The 16755-nt window shown below is 36.2% G+C and overlaps 2 protein-coding genes across 7 annotated transcripts; both read left to right on the forward strand.

Annotated features, from left to right (window-relative positions):
- Positions 1–673: 673 nt before the first annotated feature.
- On the forward strand, positions 674–4005 carry LOC112196028 (transmembrane protein 208 homolog). Of its 2 annotated transcripts, none has more exons than XM_024336295.2 (6): positions 674–862; positions 1102–1223; positions 1316–1509; positions 2060–2144; positions 3257–3322; positions 3409–4005. In XM_024336295.2, exons 2-6 carry the CDS (start codon positions 1140–1142, stop codon positions 3499–3501), a joined length of 522 nt encoding a protein of 173 aa, XP_024192063.1. In that variant the 5' UTR covers positions 674–862; positions 1102–1139; the 3' UTR covers positions 3502–4005. The 2 variants fall into 2 exon arrangements, with proteins under 2 accessions (XP_024192063.1, XP_024192062.1); XM_024336294.2 differs by having other exon boundaries at positions 1109–1223.
- An 804-nt stretch (positions 4006–4809) lies between these two features.
- Positions 4810–15095, forward strand: LOC112200696 (protein ENHANCED DOWNY MILDEW 2). Of its 5 annotated transcripts, none has more exons than XM_024341704.2 (17): positions 4810–4957; positions 5610–5743; positions 5856–5952; positions 6148–6249; positions 7020–7267; positions 7369–7467; positions 7556–7810; positions 7896–8106; positions 8207–8308; positions 8895–8987; positions 10302–10343; positions 11393–11503; positions 14008–14079; positions 14181–14299; positions 14395–14458; positions 14576–14737; positions 14815–15095. In XM_024341704.2, the coding sequence occupies exons 1-17, from the start codon at positions 4892–4894 to the stop codon at positions 14860–14862; spliced, it is 2025 nt and encodes a 674-aa protein (XP_024197472.1). In that variant the 5' UTR covers positions 4810–4891; the 3' UTR covers positions 14863–15095. The 5 variants fall into 5 exon arrangements, with proteins under 5 accessions (XP_024197472.1, XP_040375053.1, XP_040375055.1 ...); XM_040519119.1 differs by having other exon boundaries at positions 7962–8106; XM_040519120.1 differs by lacking the exons at positions 4810–4957; positions 5856–5952 and having other exon boundaries at positions 5609–5743.
- The last annotated feature ends 1660 nt before the right edge of the window (positions 15096–16755 follow it).

Raw genomic sequence — 16755 nt, forward strand, 5'->3', positions numbered from 1 at the left:
GTTGGACACTCCACACCGTTGCAACACCACTTTCAGCGGCAAAACCCTCGCTTGGCCAGAGCTGACGACCCCAAATAGCCACATACCAGATCGGATCGGGGTTAGACACCGCCGATCTGCTAAGATCAGTTCGATCTCCAACAACCCAGAGAAGGTCGATCTTCGATCGGATCCTCACACTACGAATCCCATCGCCGCGCAGACCCCCGATCCTAATCCCCGCACTGTTTACCAGCGCCGGCCGACCGCTCTCTCCCTTCAAACCCGTCCAACACCTCTGATCCTGAAAGCACTGCTGGCCATCACAACCTTCCTTCCTCATCCTTAGCACGGATGTCAGACTCATAATCTCAACAAAGACCAACATAGCAGCCAAACAAGGCGCCAACAAACACGTCCCGTCCGACGACGACTTCGCTGAGACGTGCCGCTGGACGGAGAAGAAAAACTATACGGAGGGCTCTTTGTTTTTTCGTATTTTCTTTTGAGCATCAAGAATAAATTCTCCATCCAGACTCTACATCCTCTAATAATTCTAAGATTAATGTACACGGCAGTGGCTGTGGTATTATCGAGCTCAAACAAATAAAAGCATAAAAACTAAACAGAAAAGGCAAAAAAGATAAAACAGACAGAGAAATTATGCACAAGAGGAGAGACAATGTGTTGGTTGCTTTTAATCTTTTGCCAAATGAAAAACTGACACATGGCTGAGTGCGTAGCACTCCAGTTCCTCAACAATCCAAGCGTGCAGTCTTGCCGTGCTAAATCGTTACCCACTCCTCCCCGACTCTCAGCTCTCCTGTCGTCCCCGCCCAGGCGCCGCCGACCTTCATCGCACACCAGCAAGGCTCCAATTTAGGTACTTCAAATTTTTTTTTTTTCCTGAATGTGGCCAACAAAGTTTGGGTTTTTATCTGATTACTTTGGGTTTCGATTCTCAATCTGATTACTTTTAATGTTTTTTCTTTGGTGCAATCCGGAGCCAAACACCGTTAATCCCTTTCATTTGAATTCGATTAAGTTCTAGCTTCCATCTTTAGTTTCGGCTATTTTTGTAGTTTCTTACTCTGATTGTTTCACTTCATTTGTAATATATAGTGGCTAGGGTCACAGCCCTATAGAGGGGTGCAAGAGAGATGGCAAATCAAGGTGCGAAGAAGCGCAAGGAAGAGAATGCCCGGCACATGGCGAATATCCGTCGCTTGATTGTGGCCTGCAATGTATGCTTGGTTGACTATAGTTGATATTGATGATATCTGTTAGATCTTTAGTTGTGAAGAGTGTTGTTGAATGGGTTGATGACGTGATGCAGGTGATTTATGTGGTGGTAAGGATGCTGATCTTCCATTCTACTTTTACATGGAAAAACTGGGTTGCTTTGCTACTGACATCTGTAGCATATTACATTCCCTATCAACAACTTGCCCAAATGGCAAATCCTACTTATGCTGATAATGGGGAACTTCTGGATGGTGGATTTGATATGACTACTGGTGGAGTGTGTGGGTATGTTCTTACCATAAGTGATTTTCTTACTACTGAAAAGATTTTTGTTTATTGTTCATTTGTTTTATTATTTTTATTTTTCTTTTCCTGTTTGCAAAGAATGCTACATCCAAGCATAAGGATTTCGGAGGCTTATTAAGCATATTCTTATTACCAATGTGTTAAGATGTTCTCTCTTGGTATTCTTAATTAAATTATGATATATTAAATGGTCAAAATGAAAAGGTAATTTGCATTTAACGTTGAAAGCACATAGCTCTTAATTAGAAGTTATAGGCTTTCTAGTCTGGCAACAATTGGGATACAGTGTTTCTGCTTGCAGATATCAAATAAATAAGTAGACGGTCTAAGTTGATCAACCATGTAACAAGTAGCAATTCAACATGCTTTAGATATGTAACATGTATTTGTGTGTTAGCAATACCAGGTTTATTGGGTTAGATAGCCAACTTACATGTACACATCAAAGTGCAAGCAAGCACGCTGCGTTATGCACACACCCTTTTGGTTTACTGTAAAATCTTGACTCTCGGTTTGTCATGCTTTTCAGCTATTTACATGACGTAATCTACATTACAAGCTTCGTGCAAGTCATGTCCATAATCTCTGGAAAATTTTGGTACACATATCTGGTGGTAAGATCTTATTAAACATTTTGCTTGTAATCATGCACTCACATGCCTTTGATACAATTGTGCTTGTATGTTTTTCATAGAGGCGCACACATTAGCATTGATGTGATCTACAAGCTTCTTGGTAAAGATCATGAATAATAGAAAGTAGTTGCTATACTAGTGATGCAGAACAGAGCAACAGTTGGTGAGAGTATGATTATGGAGGGTTGGGGAATGTCGAGAGATTAAGAAAGCAGAAAGGTTTTAGAAGAAATGGAGGGTTTTGTTAGCTGTAGAAGGGCAAAATAAAATGAGGGAGGTTAGGGGAGAGAACTCAGGCACCAAGCCTTCAATAAAACTTGAGTTTATTTCATTCCAATCTGATTTGGGTCTATAATAGGTAGTCATATTTATAGGCTTAAAATACACAAGCCTTAGACTCCTGGAACACCAGAAGATTCAATTATAGACTTATTAATAACAAGACCTGTGAACTTAAAGACATAAATAGACATAAAGACACACTCAAGACCCTTGAATACTCACCCTAAGACTCAAGTATACTCTTGAAAGCACTAGACTCATATATACTCCATAAAACTGAAAAATGACTCTTGCAAGACCCTTAAACTACCCCGGAGACTTTCCTCTGGACCAAAAAAGGCTTGACTTAGTCTTAGGCTTCCATAGAGGATACTTCTTTTCTAACCAAGTTGTAGCTGCTGCATTAACTAGCTTCAACTTGAGAGAAAATTACTTGGTTCAATTGATCATAGCTTCCATGCTGCACTGTCTCTTGTGGCTTTTGGGGTTAAATTAGCCCACCCAAACTGGTCTTTGTTACTACATTTATATTTCTTGTGGGGTGAGGGTGGCAATGTGTTGGATAAGTGCCTTTGTATTTGTCCTTAACAACACTGTTGTAAGACATTCATCTGATGGGTTTAGAAGGTGTCCCCATTCTCATGGTTAGAAAGGATATACTCTTACGGATATGACGACAAAATATGAACATTTAAGGATAGGATGCTTAATTGCCTATAGGATGTGGGTTATTTATTTATTTATTTATTATTATATTTTATGTAAGGAATTTCAGAATAGTTTCTTAGGATAGACTTTGTGGTTTCCAGATACCAGCTTTTGGAGGATACAAATCATTTGGTTTCATTAAAGGATTTATGTCACAAGGTTCAGAGGTAATTTCTCATACTTCTGTATTTAGATAACAATATACTACATAGATTTGCTATTCTCTGTATGACTTGGTATGCTCATGTATTAGGGAGGCATAGAGGATGAAAAGACTCGGAAGAAGAGGGAAAAGATGGAGAAGAAGGCTTCAAGAGGCCAGTTTGTCAAGTCAAGAAATAGATGATCTACATTCAAATGAGTTCTCTTGAAATCAGATACAGTTTCTTCAGAGTTCAGACCCAGGAAAAATGTGACTATGGATTGTCTGTACTGCTAGTATGAGTACAGGGAGTTTATATTACTGTTTCAGCGTTTTGGAAGGTGGACGCGAAAAAGAAATGTAGATGCCATACTTTTTACATATTCATCCAGATTTGTTTTAGACACGAGAATAGAGATAGAACCTCCAACAATTAAGCACATTGCTACAAATCTGTAGTAAGAAAATGAGGGGATGCATGTCGCAGCTGATCTTGTCTTTCTAAATTGTAATCTGAGAAGTCATTAGTTGAGTTTTCCTTTCATCTTGAAAACCCCCCATTATGAGAGATATCCCAGCCATAAATCCTCGTACATTTTCGGCACGACAGAAATCCCATTTTTGCTGCAGATAAAATTCTCACCTTTGCTAGCTGATTAAGGACAACAACTTGTCATTGAATTTGTTCATTTATCCAAAGTAATTTTGGAGTATTTCTGTCAAAAACTCTTTAGTGGATTTGTTCAATCCAACTGATTTAAGACGCACGTACTCATGTCATGCTGTTGATATCCAAAATATCATTAATTAGCCAAAATACAAATTTTGATTAGACAAGTAGTTTGCACTCTAATCATAAAGCCAATAAGCTAATGGAATTTATAAATGGTACATGTGACTTTTAGTCTCGACTTGTGGAGGTTTATTCCTCGAGTGTAGAGTCGAGGTTTATTCCTTGTGTGCAGATTCAAGCCACATTCACGTTTTTAGAACTTGCAGAAGTATAGGTTTCGTAAAAGGTAACAGAAACATATGTTACTTGTTAGAAATTGAAGATTATTGCTGATTTCGCTTTTAGGGCTAAATCCAAATCCAACGATTTAAATCATAAATAGAAAAGTGGGAAAATGAAGAATGAACCTCATTTTAACGAATTATTATATAAATATATCGTTGTTATACCCTCTTCTTATAAAATTGTATCCACCTATATACTATATGAAGAGAAGAGATACTATTATTAAGAGAAGAGAGTTTATTCTTCAAAACTGATTTTTTTTACAAATTTAACCTTTATATATTAAAAAACTATGAAATATAATTAATTAATAAGGATAATATGATAAATTATAAAAAACATAAAAAATGGTAATTGTACGGGAAATTTTTCTACTATCTTTAATTTCTCTCCACGCACATAATGAGTGGGCTTGCTAGTATTATGCTATTATTATATTAGATCGGTTTGTTAACGCTAATTATATAAATATAAAATTTAAAGAGGGAGGGACATGCAAAGTACGTTTTGTCTCTTCATTTCATTTGTGCCCCTGGATCAATTTCTGTGAGCTTAGACTAGACTTCCTCAGACCAAATGGAGGCTGCCAACAACAGCCCCGGAATCAGAGAAGAAGGCGAGCTCTCTCCCGACGACGCTGACGTAATATTCCTATACTTCCAATTTCTTGTTGTTTGTTATTTTTGGTACCTTGCTCAGCCAACAGAGGATCAATTTGCAAGTTGCCCAAGTTCTCATGTTAGACTGGTTTGTGGAAAATGAAGTTTGCTTAATTTAGGAAGAGCAAGTAAATCTACAAGTTATTTTAGAATTAAGTTGTTATCAGTTATGTTTTTTTCCTTCTGGGTTTTTTCCATCTCTGATTTTATTGTTTCCTAAAAAGTTGTTATGTTTTTTCCTTCTGGGTTTTGTGTTCTTTGAAATGGGTTGGGTTGGATGTTTTAATAAAAGCCAAAAATTTGCATTTTTTTTATTTATCCATTTTTAGTAAATCTTAAATGTTTCAAGATATCCACTCTGCCTTCCCTCCTCAGTAAATAAGCGGCGCTCAACAGCTGTCTCAATCAACTGAAAATTGAAACACTTCTAGGGGATGATGGGAAAAAATGACAGCACTGACACCAAATTGTTGTTTGGAATAGATTGCATTTAGCCCTTGTATTAATAAATGTATTGTATAAGACTGCCACAATTGACTATTTTTTCTTTTTTCTTTTTCTGAGGGTACACTACAGTCTAAGATTTGAGTTTTCAAGTTAGAATTTATGTAGCCAATGAATCTTTCGAATTTCAGGACATTCAAGTTACTAAAAGGCTCAAATCTGTGGTTGATGATACGATTGATGATGCTGAAGATGAGTTCATTGACATTGATTATATGTTTGGCTATGTCTGCGCTTTGTGTCATGATGGCGGTGACCTCTTGTGGTAATATCTCGTGTCATCTAATTTTCATGATGATTATGGCATTCCCAGAAATTTTCAATTATCAGTATGCTCTAGGATATGTGGTATGAATGCTATTTGTGCTCTCATACAGTTGTGAAGGGAGGTGCCTAAGGTCATTTCATGCAACTCCAGAGACTGGTCAGGACTCTGGTTGCGTATCTCTTGGCTTTACGAAGGATGCAGTAGATGTATGCTCCTGTTGTATAATACTTTGCCAATCATCTTTCTTTACTTTTTCTTTGCATATTTTTGTTATCATCATCATCATGACTACTTGTCTCTCACACACACACAGATATATGCTCCTTTTGTATATTACTTTGCCAATCCTCTTTCTTTACACATTATATGGGTATATTAATGTTTTGTTTTAAATTTGGTAGGCAATGCCTAATTTCTTATGCCAGAACTGCAAATACAAACAACACCAGTGCTTTGTTTGTGGAGAGTTGGGATCTTCAGACAAATCTTCAGGTGCTGCTGAGGTATGAGATTACAACACTGATCTATTATTTAAATGGTGGTATATTGACTTTGGATAACTGTGTATATAGTGTGAAGTGCCACCTGATTAATTTTAGTACTAATTAAAGAAATATCTCTCAGTACAGTTCTGTTTTTCTTTGTTTGTTATCTCATTGAGGGGACTGGGGAGGGGTTATAAGGCTTATTTCATCGACATGATGGGTTATTCAGAAATATGCAAACTGATGACAGAAGAGTCTGTCACTACGAATCATTTTGAAGTATTGGGTTTTACTAAAAATTATATTGCAAGGCCTCTTTGATTAGAAATCTATTCTGCTTGTTTTTGTTCTACTTATTGTGGTGTTGGTTTTTGTATGACCTACATCTTGTTGTGCTTTTAGTGCCCTGTTAATCTCTTTGGCCTTGTTTTTGGTTGGCATTCCTATTATATTTAGTATATCATTGTTTTAACGCAATGCACCGCTGCTTGTGAAATTCCAGTACATACCTTTCCGTCATTCAAGCGTACATTACGCATTTATTTCCCTGATTAAATTTTGTTTTACCAAAATATTTGGATTTCTGCTTCTGTAAAAGATCTGAACTTTTTCATGTTTCTGTTATTGTCTTTTATTTTGCAAAAGTTGTTAACTTTCCTTTTATATCAGTCCGATCTGATCAGAGTAATGCTTTCTTCTTTTTTCATCTTTTATTATCATTAATAATATTGTAGACTTGTAGTTTATATCTTTCGGTGACATTAAGCAGTCTTTTCAATTTCTTTTAGGTTGTTCCCTGTGTTTCTCCGGTATGTGGTCAATTCTACCATCCACATTGTGTTGCAAAAGAACTTTCTCAAGATAATGGAGTTCCTGCTGAAGAACTTGAGAAAAAGATTACAATGGGAGAATCTTTTACATGTCCAGTTCATAAGTGCCGCGTTTGTAAACAAGGAGAAAATATTAAGGATCACGGTTTACAATTTGCTGTGTGCATGCTCTGTCCCAAGTCATACCACAGGAAATGCCTGCCAAGGTCTTTTTCCTTCTTCTTTTTTTTTGTCAACATTCAGTCTTGAGATCATGGTCCTTTATCTGTCGTGTCAAGATGTTTGATGCTTGAATTGCTTCTTTCAGTTTTATTCCTTTTGAAGACGAAGGAACATGTGGTGAAGGAAAATTAGTAACAAGAGCTTGGGACGGAATAATGCCTAACCGTATACTAATATATTGCATGTAAGAATTATTTCTTTAATGAGCTGCTTTTGTCTATCATTTTGTTGGCTGTATCTTTCTGAATTCTTTTGCATTTTCTTCTGATCAGAAAACACGAGGAAGATAAAACAACTAAACTTTTTGTAAGGGACCACATAAAATTTCCTGCTGTTAAAGAGAAGAGGAAACTGACACCACAGTCTATTGTAGACAGAAAGCAAGTTGCGTCTATGATGATAAATCCTTCATTGGAAGAATCATACAGAGAAAGAACTGCAAACACAGAATTCAAACAGAAGGAGAAACCATCTTTTGCTAGAAAGCGTGGAAATTTGGATGCACCTAATACAGATACAAAAAGGAGGTAACTCTGGTTTACTTCTACCTGAACTTTCGTACAGTTTCATCGGACAGTCTTTTTGGATATAAATGGGGTTTATGGACAATAGAAATCCTAATTTGATGATTAATTATCACGCGCTGTCTGGTTCTGAGGTAAGTTTCTTGCAATTCAGAATATTGGGCTTAATGGAGAAGGCTGCATCTTCAATAACCTTGAAAGATATATTAAGGAAGTACCCAGTTCCATCTCATACTTACTCCATCAAAAATGTTGTGGACACGAAAATGTCATTGGGAAAGGTGGAAGTCTCGATTGAGGTATGTGGAATGAAATTTTTAAGTGGGGTTTTATTCTCTAAATATGTTATTTTGAAAGTTTCTTATTATTGATTTTGTATCGTCATTTCTGCATATTTAGGCCGCTAGAACAGCATTGAGAAAACTAGATGAAGGGTGCAGTACCAAAGATGCAGAAGCTGTTTGTGGGCCTGAGGTTCTTAAACAGATATTTAGATGGAAGGTGGATGATTATTCTTGTTTTGTTTTTTCTATAGTGTATCTCAATCCAACTTTAGTGCTTGGGCAAACACTGCTTATCTTTATATTCTTTGCTTTAGTTTCTAGATCTTCTGTTAATGCTTTCCATGTGCCTGATATACTAGACTTAAGTATATCATGCTGTTGCCTACTTTTAGTTGTTATGTCAAGGATTATGCCTCGGTTATAGGACCAGGGAATGCTCCAATGTCTCTGAGGTACTAGAAGTATGCTGAGTTGGTTTATCATTTTTGTCAACAGTTTATGATGAAATGTACTATTTAGTCATTTTATCTGCACTGGGAGACACTGAAAGCAAAAACTAACATGCTAACTAAACACCTCTAAATGTCAGTGAAATGTTAATTGTTTTTGTTGGTGTATTTGCGGGTGGGGGTAGGGGTGCCTGTATGTGACTAGGTGAGTGTCTAATATTTGCTAGTGTTTTGATTTTGATTTTCTGTTGCTACCTTCTTTCACTTGCGTTTGACTTTTTTAGCAAAGGTTCATAGTTGTAAAACGATTATGTTTCATTGTTTGCCTAATTTTATATATCTAAGTTGATGCAGACAAAGATGAATGTTTATCTCGGTCCTTTCCTTCATGGCATGCGCTACACATCCTTTGGTCGTCATTTTACGAACGTGGAGAAACTAAAACAGGTAATTTATTTATTAGTTTTTTTCTTTCTATTTTTATCGAAACTAGAACATGTATTCTACTTATGTTCAATTATAAGCTATTTCAAAACTATGTTACACTGTATATTTCAAAACAGTATATACATTCTTTGAAATTGCGTTTATAAACTATGTTCCTCTCACTTCTTTTGATTGCAATTTAGTATGCTCAGTGGGCAGGAGATGTTTAAAACTATAAACTGTTATAGATAAAGCTAGTTCACCTAAATTGTACCTGGCATAACTAAAAACCAAATGATTGAAGCGTAATTCTAAGCTTTTGATCATCCTTAATTAAGTACAAATTTTCATTTTCACTCATGTTTCACAAGTACGGTTACTTTTCCATATATGGAATTCCAATTGTCTGTTGTATAATGCTATAATGCGATGATATACCCAGGGGCGGAGCCACGTTGGGGCACAGTGGGTCCCATGCCCCAGTGAGGTTTGAAATATATATAATCTGGTTGCATATTATAACTGAGGTCTGCCTTGCCTTGGTGGTTGAGACAGATGAATGAGTTTTGGCTAGTCACTGGTTCGATTACTGGTAACAGCAATGTGCTTAATTTTTTTTCCTTTTCTTTTTTTACATTAATACTATTTTTTCTTCTCAGCAATGTGCTAATATTTTCTTTTTTATTATTTCTTTCTTTTTTCTAACATTAATACTAGTATTTCTTCTCAGAAGAAAAAAAAAAACATTAATAGTATTCTTTCATATAGTTTCAAAGTTCAAAGATTCTATTTCCATCATGAAAAATTGTCTAAAATCTAAAACTTATAATTTTTATTAATAAAATATGTAATTTAAAAAAAATATTGACCTTTTTTAGCACAAAAATAGATATTGATCTTTCCCTAACCTTATTCTAATTATTATTCTTATTACAATTTTGATATATTTTAAGTTTAAGTTTATTTGTTTTTTTTTTTTTATACTTTCGAGTGCCCCAGTTGAGATCATTTTCTGGCTCCGCCACTGGATATACCATTGTAACTCATTATCGCTGCCATTACGAGAAAAATCAATATGGTGATACAGGCTTTGGAAATCTAGTTGCAAAGTGAATCTAGGTAGTGGGGGTTTGGAATTTATACTATTCCCCCTTTCCCATATTTTTTTTTTCAGTTGAAACAATGGCATACCGTTATTTGGTTTTTGCCTCCGTCTTTCACAGAGTTTTTACCATTTATTTGTCCTTTGTAGTCTTATCCCTCTATTACATTGAACCTGTATAATTACTTATGTGAAACCTTCGAGAATGGTAAAGGGGTCCTGTGAATATGCAGATTGTAGATAAGCTCCACTGGTATGTGAAGACCGGAGATATGGTAAGAATGTATATGCTATTTTTGGGAACTACTTTAAGTATTTTGGTATATATGTGTGCAGTATATATGCGAGATATTGTTGGTGATAGCTTTGAGTTAATTGGAAATATTACTCTTACATGTTTTCCTGATAAATAAGCTTACCCTATTTAAAAAGGTTCTGGATCGCCTTAGATACTCTTAAGTCAAAACCAAAACAAGATGCATAGATTTGTAAAACTGTTACTCTATACTGGCATTCTGACTATTGATTAAAGCAAATATGCAGTGTGAATTATGAAGCTTTATATGTTTCACACATAAAGCTTTATACCCACTTGCGTTTGATTTGGTTAGTCACTTGCACAATGAACCCTATAGTAAGCAAGGAGCACAATGCGCTTCTCTGTCTTCATGGGGAGTAATGGGGATACAATTATGTTAAAGATCAATGAAAGAAGCACCCCCAAAAAGCAGTAGGTGGGGATGTTACTTTTGGCTTCTGAGCTTTAGGCTATTATTTATAAATCATAGTGTTTTTAGTATTCTGTGTATACCTCATGTTATAACTTTCTAAGCTTTCAACAGTCATAATATATAAATTTTCTTGCATTAAATTGCAATCTTTGAATCATTTCTGAAATTCTTTATTTTTTGTTTTTTAAGTACTGGGCGATAGAAACCAATTAGTTACTTTCGTCCATTGCTTTTAAAGCAGATTTCCTATAGAAAGTACAGTATTTTTAGGAAAGCTATCCTGATAACTTATGAGCATCACTATGACTTGCACAGTTGATTGTGCTCTTAGTACTGATTGCAACAAAAATCGCAAGCAAGATATATTTGGACAAAACTTTCAGTGTTTCGAGTAGTTATTATATGCGCAAATGTTTCTTTGTTTTGAGTTCTAAAGTCAAAATAGACGGGATGTTACTTTTGGATGTGAGCTTAAGCTAGTTTTTATATTTGCTGGAGTTCTAAGTATTTATATGTATACATTATGTAGCATAAATAGTTGTTTCCAACATCTGAGTTTAAACACCCAATTATTTTCTGATCCCAATATGCAGATTGTGGACTTTTGCTGTGGTGCTAATGACTTCAGTGTCATTATGAAAAAAAAGCTTGAAGAGACGGGAAAGAATTGCTACTACAAGAACTATGACCTTTTTCAAGCTAAGGTAATGCTTATTATTATCGATTTCTATAATGCCGAATCACATATATCATATTATTACTGCATCTGTAAACATCATTGCGTCATAGATCACCTGCCCGCATTACTGAGTTTTTAAGGCAGTCGGATTTTATGATATAGTGTGTATAAGATGATCTATTCTTTTGGATACAATTACATTGGTCGGGGAGCAGTAAAATTCCACTTCTGAGTCCCCTAACAGCTGCCTACCTTTGAAGCATGGATACAGATACAGTAACTTGATACGGGTAAGAATATGTCCATGTGGATATATATATATATATATATATATATATGAAAATGTTTTGAAGAGGAAGTCCGCACTGTTGCTATAGTGCGGACGTCGCCACTGCAGCTCAGTTCAGGGTTCGACGGAGCGGCGGGGCTTGGCGGGCGGACGGACGGCAGGGGTCGGACGGAGCGGTCTGCAGTCAGTGGAGTCGCCGGCGACAGGGTTGCAGCTCGCTGCAGAAAACCTGCAATTGCAGGTCGGGTTGCTGCCCAGAACCTGCAACCCCGACCTCCTCTGACCTCGAACGCTGCCCAGAACCGTCCGAGATGCCTCCGGCCTCCCTCCTGCAAGCCGCGCGCCATCTGAAATGCCTTAGCTGCGGCTAAAGTGCGGACGTCCTCTTCAGAACCGGACTCTATGTGTATGTGTGTGTGTGTGTATATATATCCTGATAACATGTAATAAAATCGCCCAAAAAAAAGATCCCTCGCTTGTGGGGTCTATTTTTTTTTATCACATATCAGCATCTCGACCATTTAGTTTTTAGGTTTACATGAGTAAATCACTTGTTCAAATTTTTCAGCCAAATTGATAATCGTTAAGGTACCAAACTAGATTAAATCAACGGTTGAACCAAATCGGTCCAACCTGAGCAATTTGTGTTCATAATGATAAATCACAATTATGAATTCCTTAACGATTATCAATTTGGCTGAAATTTGCAAAAGAGATATACTCCATTTACCATTATGAACACAAATTGCTCAAGTTGGACAGATTTGGTTTGTCCATTGATTTGATTTAGTTTGACACCTTAACAATAATCAATTTGGCTGAAATCTGCAGAAGTGCATAAGTGATCTACTCATGGAGAACTAAAAATCTAATGGTTGATTTGCCAATGATCAAAAAATGGGTCCCATAAAGGATTCCTTAAATTGGTCAAAAAAAAAAAAGATCACTTCGTGGAAGGGCCCTATACATGCAATATATGCCTTTTTTAAGAGCTGAGTTTGAGAACTTAATATATATTGGATGCAAGGCTGCAACCATAGGCATTGCTCTTCTGTGGGTTGCAAACAAAAAATATGCCTTTCTTAAGAGCTGAGTTTGAGAACTTAATATATATTGGATGCAAGGCTGCAACCATAGGCATTGCTCTTCAATGGGTTGCAAACAAAAAATCTCCTTTAACCCCTTGCTGTTGCATCACAAGAGAAGTAGAGAACTAGAGATGAAGAGCTTCTCCTTTCGTATGTCGAGTCTTTGCCTTTTCTTTTCATATTGACTAGATTTTGTTTTTCTTATAGATCCTAGCTTTCATTAAACAAAAACTGCAAAGTAAAACTTTGAGTTTTGTTTACACATTGGTTATGTGGGTAAAAAAGCCCAAAGTGAGTGCAGAGAAGAACAGTCATAGGTATCATAGAGTCAAAGTTGTCAAAAAGTCAACACAGATCTGAAGTATTAGATATGGTTCTCAGAAGTGTCAGGGAGTACTGGCATATCGAAGTGGCCGATCCACCAGATCTCTAGTTTTTGAAATTTCTGTACTTTATAGCTCTATAGTTTCCAATTTTGGTGGTTGCTTCTGCCATTGCTCTTATACTCACACTTCTTGCAAAATATTGCATATAGCTACTGCTAAAATAGCTACACATGCGGACAATTATTTTTTTTTTTTGGACTGATTTTTATTTTTATCTGATATTCAGTTCAAATCTGTCAGTTACTTGGCTCATTGATATGGTGGGCCTTAGAGAGGTCAGCTTTCCTCCACTTTTCCTCTTCTCATACTAAACAAGAGATGGGCCAATTATCCTTCCCTTTTTCTCTACCCCTCCATTCAGTGTTTGACCAAACATTTTTACTTTTGAAAAGCCCCACAGATTTAACAGCAGGATGTGGTTGCTTATACCTTTTAGACGAGGTTTTAGTGACAGTTTGTTATATACAGAAGTGATTTAAGCTGGGTATTGTATGTTTTAAATTGGTCACTCATAGCAGACCTGATATGGGCTTGGGACAACTAGAACTCGATTTTTCGTCCTGGTTCTTTGATTCTTATAATTGCCATCTTGCTTCGTAAATTCTATCTGGAATTTTTGTCTTCTTTGTGGTTAACCTTTCTCTATTTTCCTTGTATTTATGTCAAGTTGTTGACTGTTATTTGTGTGTGTCTGCTGATTAGCATGCTCATTAAACAAACAAAATGGGGTAGAAATAATAATTTTAAGTACATTATTATTTGGCAGAATGATTTTAATTTCGAAAAGAAGGATTGGATGACTGTCCAGAGAGAGGAGTTACCCATGGGATCTCGGTTGGTAAGACGTTGAGCCATGTTTTCACTATTTTAGGATAGATTTGGATCCCTGAAGCCTTTTGGCAATTGTTTCACTATTCTATATGTTTGTTTCTTGAGCAGATCATGGGGCTGAACCCTCCTTTTGGAGTTAAAGCATCTCGGGCGAACCAGTTCATTGATAAGGCTCTCGGGTTTAATCCAAAGCTCCTAATTCTTATTGTTCCATCAGAAACACAAAGGTACTATGCAGTTGTTCCTCTATCTGATCTCTCTTACGCACATGCATGCAAATTATGGGTGTGATTGCTCACATATACTTCTTATCTTTTACCAGGCTGGATCAGAAGGCATCACCTTATGATCTGATTTGGGAGAATTCTCAGCTTCTATCAGGAAAGGTAAACTGAGATTTATTTGTCAGTATGTCAGTTCCCTTTGTGGCTGAATCTTAAGTATCTGAATTTACATCTTACCATGTAAGTTTCACAATGGCCTCTTCTTGGCATCTGTTTCAGTCATTTTATCTACCTGGATCAGTTGATGTGAATGGTAAACATATAGACCAGCATAATGTGATTCCACCTCCTCTCTATCTCTGGAGTCGTCCTGATTGGTCTTCGGAACACTATGCTATAGCTCAAGAGCATGGTCACATTTCTATACCCCAGTCAGCAACGGTAATAATGATCATTGTGGTGAAATTATAAACTTTAGTACCAATGACAATGTCTCTGACTCTACAGTCTCATCGCAGATTGAGAACAGCAGCACTCATTTTGAAGACCGAATCAGGGTGCACTGAAATGTTGCATAGTTGTTAGAGCTTAAAATTTAGAATTAGAATATTGTGGCTTTATTAGAATTAGAATCAGAATCACATGTAGACAAAGGAATGAAAACATTGTGAAGCCTCTGCAATTCTGGGCTGGCTATGATGTTTTGTGTTAGAGAGGTGTGCTACAATACTTCCATCTACTGTTTCAGAACGTTTTCGTCAATATTAATATTATTCACCAAACAAGTCTTATGGTTAAATTTTCATATACCCGGATTTTACCCTTGATTGACTAAAACGTTCCAACTGCCCAAAAAATAAAAAATAAATAAATAAATAAATAAATAAATAAATATATATATATATATATAGGAGCCGTTCCAAAGAGAACGTCCGCACTGTTTTTACAGTGCAGACGTCGACGTTGCAGCTCTGCTCGGGGCGCGACGAAGCGGAGGGGCTTGCTGGACGAACGCCAGGGATCGGACGGAGTGGTCTGCAGTTGGTGGAGTCGCCGGCGATGGGGTTGCAAGTCGGGTTCTGGCCTCCCTTTTGCAAGCTGCGCGCCGCCGTCGCCACCTGGAACGCCTCAGTTGCGTCGACGTCGACACTTTAGCGAAGTTTAAATTATTTCATTAGTTGTAGAATTATTTAGCATTCTAAAGAGTAAAGATCAAAATCTAGTGAAATTTTAGCATCCATTTATAGAGAAGTGGAAAATCTTTAATGGGACTCATCGACAACCAATTATTATGTAATAAAAATTTATATATTCAATTGGAAGTTTGGAACCACCTAACCTCGTAAAATAAAAATAAAAAAAGGACGTAAGCCAAACACTCAATAGTCACCAGAAGACCTAGTTGGCCCTTTTGGTTGGTTTCCTTGTAGTTAAATCAATATCAAGTGGACGCTGCTAAACTTAAACTAACGCACAAATTGTAACTAAAAAATTAAACACGTTTTCTCTTCCGACTCCGATGACGGTCCACCCATACATTTCAAATTATATTACAAGTACATGCATGAGCCACGAGGCCACACATAAGAGATAATTTTTCAACTTTAGCTTATGATCACGTCATAATATTCGTTCTGACTGACGTCATATTTTTGGCCAATTGGTATCATGAATTGTTAACAAATTAACTTAATTAAGTGATCAGTCAAATAGGAAAAAAAAATAAAAAGAACAAAACCAAGTGAGAATTTTTCCATGCTACCATCATACCACGTGGCATTGACTATTACTAGGGTTGCACACGGATTAGGTTGGATCAGTTTTGACACTAAACCGTTTTTATACTAAAGTGATCGGTTTAAGTATTTTGGACAACCGGTCATTAAAAAAAAAAAGCTTAACCAGATCCAATCCAATCCAATTAAAGATAGTCTGGTTTGGTCGGTTAGGCAGTTTTAACCTATATTATATTAACATACTATTTATGAAAAAAAATTTCTAGTAAAATTCAATCTAAATAATAAAAATTATATTAAATATGCGTAATGTAAATTTAAAATACAATAATCAAATCCAAAACCAATATTGAAAAACCAAAATTTAGAATAGATTCAAAGTGATTGACTTATTTGATGGCTTAGCTATAAATACTAGCTTAATAAGTTAATATGGTAGTATTAAAGGTTAGAGAATGAGATATGTGATATGAGAGGATCAAATTAATCGTAGTGATTATATATTAGACTTCTAGGCCTTGGGCATTGGATTCGATATGGTAGTATATCATTTGAGAATAAAGTTATAATTGGATATTTAAAACTTACTAAGAATAATTGGATAAATGAATATATATATATATATATATATATATATATAAATTTAAAACTTTTTCTTATTACATTTCAAACATACTGGTCAGTTCGGGTTCCGCGATTTAAGCAAAAGAGAAACCAAACCAA

This window comes from Rosa chinensis, chromosome 4 (genome assembly GCF_002994745.2).
Source record: "Rosa chinensis cultivar Old Blush chromosome 4, RchiOBHm-V2, whole genome shotgun sequence".
In the NCBI taxonomy this organism is placed as follows: Eukaryota; Viridiplantae; Streptophyta; class Magnoliopsida; order Rosales; family Rosaceae; genus Rosa; species Rosa chinensis.

Coding starts and splice junctions, on each gene's coding strand:
- LOC112196028 (XM_024336295.2), top strand. CDS start 1,140: ATGGCAAATCAAGGTGCGAAGAAGCGCAAGGAAGAGAATGCCCGGCAC. Junction 2,145..3,256: donor TTTGGTACACATATCTGGTG/GTAAGATCTTAT, acceptor TGTGGTTTCCAG/ATACCAGCTTTTGGAGGATA. Junction 3,323..3,408: donor TTATGTCACAAGGTTCAGAG/GTAATTTCTCAT, acceptor CTCATGTATTAG/GGAGGCATAGAGGATGAAAA.
- LOC112200696 (XM_024341704.2), top strand. CDS start 4,892: ATGGAGGCTGCCAACAACAGCCCCGGAATCAGAGAAGAAGGCGAGCTC. Junction 5,953..6,147: donor TTACGAAGGATGCAGTAGAT/GTATGCTCCTGT, acceptor TAAATTTGGTAG/GCAATGCCTAATTTCTTATG. Junction 8,309..8,894: donor AACAGATATTTAGATGGAAG/GTGGATGATTAT, acceptor AAGTTGATGCAG/ACAAAGATGAATGTTTATCT.